The sequence below is a fragment of the Chrysochloris asiatica genome, unplaced genomic scaffold (assembly GCF_000296735.1).
Source record: "Chrysochloris asiatica unplaced genomic scaffold, ChrAsi1.0 scaffold00514, whole genome shotgun sequence".
Classification (NCBI taxonomy): domain Eukaryota; kingdom Metazoa; phylum Chordata; class Mammalia; order Afrosoricida; family Chrysochloridae; genus Chrysochloris; species Chrysochloris asiatica.
Window position 1 is genome coordinate 145039 of NW_006409032.1, and position 4395 is coordinate 149433.

At 43.2% G+C, this 4395-nt stretch overlaps 1 protein-coding gene across 1 annotated transcript in view; it reads left to right on the forward strand.

The window, feature by feature from the left end:
• Positions 1-239: 239 nt before the first annotated feature.
• The window catches only part of ZNF558 (zinc finger protein 558), a 14415-nt gene continuing 10259 nt past the window's right edge, over positions 240-4395 (forward strand). Inside the window, exons 1-3 of the mRNA XM_006877484.1 lie at positions 240-270; positions 817-905; positions 1454-1580. Coding sequence (XP_006877546.1) covers positions 240-270; positions 817-905; positions 1454-1580 — 247 coding nt within the window. The remainder of the gene's footprint in view (positions 271-816; positions 906-1453; positions 1581-4395) is intronic.

Below are 4395 nucleotides of genomic sequence, written 5' to 3' on the forward strand. Positions count from 1 at the left end.
AAGGCCCAGTTCAAGCTCACCAGCCGCTCTTTGAAAAGCCAATACAGGGTTGCTATGAGTGGGAACCGACTTGATGGCACTTCACAACTTGCGGGAAGGAAGACGTACGTGATGGGACATGAGAGACTGAATGGTTAGTATTCCCATATTGTACAGATCCCTGCATCGAGTGCATTGAGTGGATTAAGAAGCACGCCACTGTCTAATGGTTCAGGAAGATTCACCGTCCAAGTCACAGGATGGCAGCTCTTGTTCTGCCCCCCTCTTGTGGTAAGTATTGGGGTAGTGCAGGCCCTCGGAGTCCAGGTTTTGAAGGAACAACCGGGGAAGGAGTTGAGTAGCCCTGGAGAAGGGCTGGGCTAGGCAGATGAAAATAAAGTCCCATGAGCCCTGGTTGCTGCTATCACATCATGTGATCCTTGGGCTTTGGGTGGTTTGAATACCTATGGATGTGTTTACCTGTGTGGTGAACGTCGGGAATGTTTTCAATGATACCTGTAATTGTTTTTATAAACTTGATAAATAGCATTGATGCCCCCTAAACTTCAGTTTCCTCATCTGTAAAACAGGAATAATACCCTTTTCCTCAAGTGCAGTAAGATCCTTTAGCCTTATTTTCTAGCCCTGGGTTGGACAGAGTTCAGCTGTGACGTCTTATGAAACTGTCTTTATAGATGTCTTTGTATGGATGTCTGGGTGCTCATGTATATTTATGTGGGATACGCTAGTCATGGTTATAGGAGAAAGCTTTCAGATTTAGGAGTGTTGGAACATAGAGCAAAGCTAGCTTCTTGCAGCTCATTTCTTCTTCTCCAGCTCAGTCTACCATATACCCAGCCTCTCATTACAAAGGAGCCACAGACGAGGAAAGACTGGTTAATGGGTTCCTCACAAGCTGGTTACAGGTGAGTCAGATATTCTCTTTTCCCAATCATTATTCCTTTAACCAGAAGTTGGACTTTTTAATCTTTCAAAAGTCTAGTCACAGCCATACCAGGTGCCCAGGAAGCCCAGGATCTCTGGGCTTCTGATTGCGTGTGAGGGAATTCCCAGGATATGTTAGTATAGCTCAACGTTGAATTCCTCTCCAACTGAATGTCTTAAGCCAAGTAAAAAGATAAACTACGTTCTAAACTGAAGCAGTTTATGATCTCTCTGCGGAAACAATGTATTCATTTGGCAAGTGTTTCTCTGACTTCTTCAGGAGAATTAGCACTGATGAGAAAGAAGACTGCAGGAGCTCTGGGCTAGAGCTGTCTTTGACCTTGGAAGTGGGTGTAGGCAGCCAGGAAATGAGCATTGAGACTGAGCCCAGAAGCAGATGAGACCTCAAACCCTGCCCATTCATCATGTGCTGTGGACTCCCCTTCCCCACTTCTGTCAGCCTTGACTCTTTTCATGTCATCATTGGTGTCAGTGGTCCTGGGCTGAATCGTGGTGTTTTCAATGGTAGGACTTGGTGACCTTTGAAGATGTGGCTGTGGAGTTCACCCAGGAGGAGTGGGCATTGTTGGACCCTTCTCAGAGGAAACTGTACAGAGATGTGATGCTGGAGAACAGCAGAAACTTGGCATCACTTGGTAAGGCCAACATCATTCCTGCAGTCACTGAACCCTTCAGGCACCATGTCGTTCTTAAGCACGTGCTGTGTTCCAGGGTCTGGGCTAGGGGTCTAGAATGTACTGGTGAACAAGCCACATATGGCTCCTTCCTTACAGTGTCTGCTGTCTGTTGTCGTCCCTACAAAGTGAACCTGTATCCTGTGCCCTGACTTTGTATTCACCATGGTTCAATGAACTGGGACTTCCAAAGTGTGGATTAGGATTTAGGCACAAGTGCCTGGGCCGGTTATCCCTAGTCACACTGGATATTGAGTTGAGTGTACTTGTGTTTTTGTTCCTTATGAGAAAGATTGTTATAGATTAAACTGTGCCCACCAAAGTATGTGCTGAATTCTTGGGTCTCTTACCCATACATGTAATCCTGCTTAGAAATACTGTTTTTTTTTTTTTGTTGTTGTTGTTGTGTTCATGAGATCAAACAAGTGTAGGATGGCTCTTAAACCTAATCAGGTCTTAGTTATATGGAAGACAAGACTAGACGCAGACACCTGGAGGAAGACAGATGACATGTGAGGATCCATATACAAGTAAAAGAATGGTAAGCATCACCAGTAAATACTCGAAGCCACGACAGAGGCTCCAAGAAGGAAATAGTCATGGTAACAGCCTGATTGGGACTTCTAGTCCCCGAAACTGTGAAAAAAATCCCGTTCTGTTTCTTGAAGCCACCCACTTATGATATTTCTGATACAACAGCCCTAGATAAATAAGAGAGTAGGTGATGTTGTTTTAACAACACTATAACGTAAAGGGACTCCTGGTGTGGCGCTGTAGGATAAGCACTCGACCGTAAGGTCAGTTTGAACTGCCAGGTCAGTGGTTCTTACTTACCAGTTGCTCCTCAGAAACTCTGTGTAGGATCGCTCTGAGTTGAACTGACTGACGGTACTGAACAGTAACAGAATGTAAAGGGACTTGGAACTGGGTAACGGGTAGAAGCCGAAGATATGTGGATGCATTTGCAAGTAAGAGCCTTGATTGTCTCGGTAGCCTGGACATTAAAGGCTCTCTCAGATCTGCAGTTATGATAGAACAGAAATAACACAAAGGTGGCGTTAGCACACCAATTTATTACATCACCATTTAGGAGTTTAAAAGTCCAAATTCAGAGGGCTAGCTTGAGGGAAAGACTCTCTCTTGTGTCAGTTCTAGAGAAAGGTCCCTGTCTTTTTCAGCCTCCAAAGGCCCAGCATTCCTTGGCAATCTCCCTGTGTCTTGGCATCATTCTTCTCCTGCATCTACGAGCTTCACAGTACAGGGACCCAGGTCAAAGGGATGCACTCTTCTCCTGGCTCCTCTTTCTTGACTGTAGTAGGTTATTTAAAAAAAAAAAAAAAACAGTAAAGAAAAAAGACCAAAGTGGTTTCAGAAGCAACTTTGAAGCTTGCTCTTGAACACAGAGAAGTTAAAGCAACTGGAAGAAATGATGAAGTAAAGCAGGTGAAGAGAAAATTTCAAAGGGCAGCTTGAGAAGACTGAGTAAAGTATTATAATAAAATGTGTTACGACCTGATACTAGGAAACCAAATGGAAGAACCCGCTCAGCATTTCTCAGGTTGAAAGAACTGAAGACAAAATTCATGCCTCTGGTTGCAATATCGAAGGATTCAACGGGAAAATACTGAATGATGCAGGAAGCATCAAAAGAAGAGGAAAGGAATTATTATATACCAAAATGAATTCGCTGATATTCAGCCATTTCACGAGGTTGACCATATGATCAAGAGCCAGTGATACTGAGGGAAGAGGTCCAACATGCACTGAAGGTACTGGTGAAAAGCAAGGCTTCAGAAACTGATGAAGTACAAATTGAAATGTTTCAACCAACTGATGGAGTATTTGAGGTGCTTACTTGTCTATGCCAAGAAATTTGGAAGACAGCTACTTGGCCAACCAATGAGAAGACATCCCTGTTTATACCGTTTCCTAAAAGAGGTGACCCAATAGAATGTGGATGTCATCTAATAATGTCATTAATGTCACATACAAATGAAAGTTTGCCAAAGATCATTTAAAAATTATTGCAGCAGTATATCAACAGAGCTGCCAAAAATTCAAACTAGATTCAGAAGAGAATGTGGAATGAGCGATATCATTGCTGACATCTGATGAATCTTGGCTGAAAGCAGAGAATACCAGAAAGAACTTTACTTATGCTTTATTGACTATACAAAGCCAGTCGATTGTGTGGATCATAACAAATTATGGATAACATTGCGAAGAATGGGTATTCCGGAACACTTGATTGTGCTCATGAGAAACTTGTATGTACATAGATCAAGATGCAGCCCTTGGAACAGACCAAGGGGATACCAAATGGTTTAAAATCAGGAAAGGTGTGTGCCAGGGTTATAACCTTTCACCGTATTCCTTCACTCCGTATGGTGATCAAATAATCTGAAAAGAGGTTATATGAAGAATATGGCATCAGGATTGGAGGAAGACTCGATTACGACCTGCACTGGACTGCAAGCCACAAGGTCAGCAGTTCAAACCCACCAGCTGCACCTTAGAAACCTTATTATACAGGGTTGCTGTGAGTTGGAACTGACTCAATGGCACTGAACAATAGAAAAAGAAATGGTCAGTGTTCAACCATTTCAACAGGTAGCATATGGTCAAGAACCGATGGTAGCATATGGTCAAGAACCGATGGTAGCATATGGTAGCATATGGTCAAGAACCGATGGTAGCATATGGTAGCATATGGTCAAGAACCGATGGTAGCATATGGTAGCATATGGTTAAGAACCGATGGTAGCATATGGTAGCA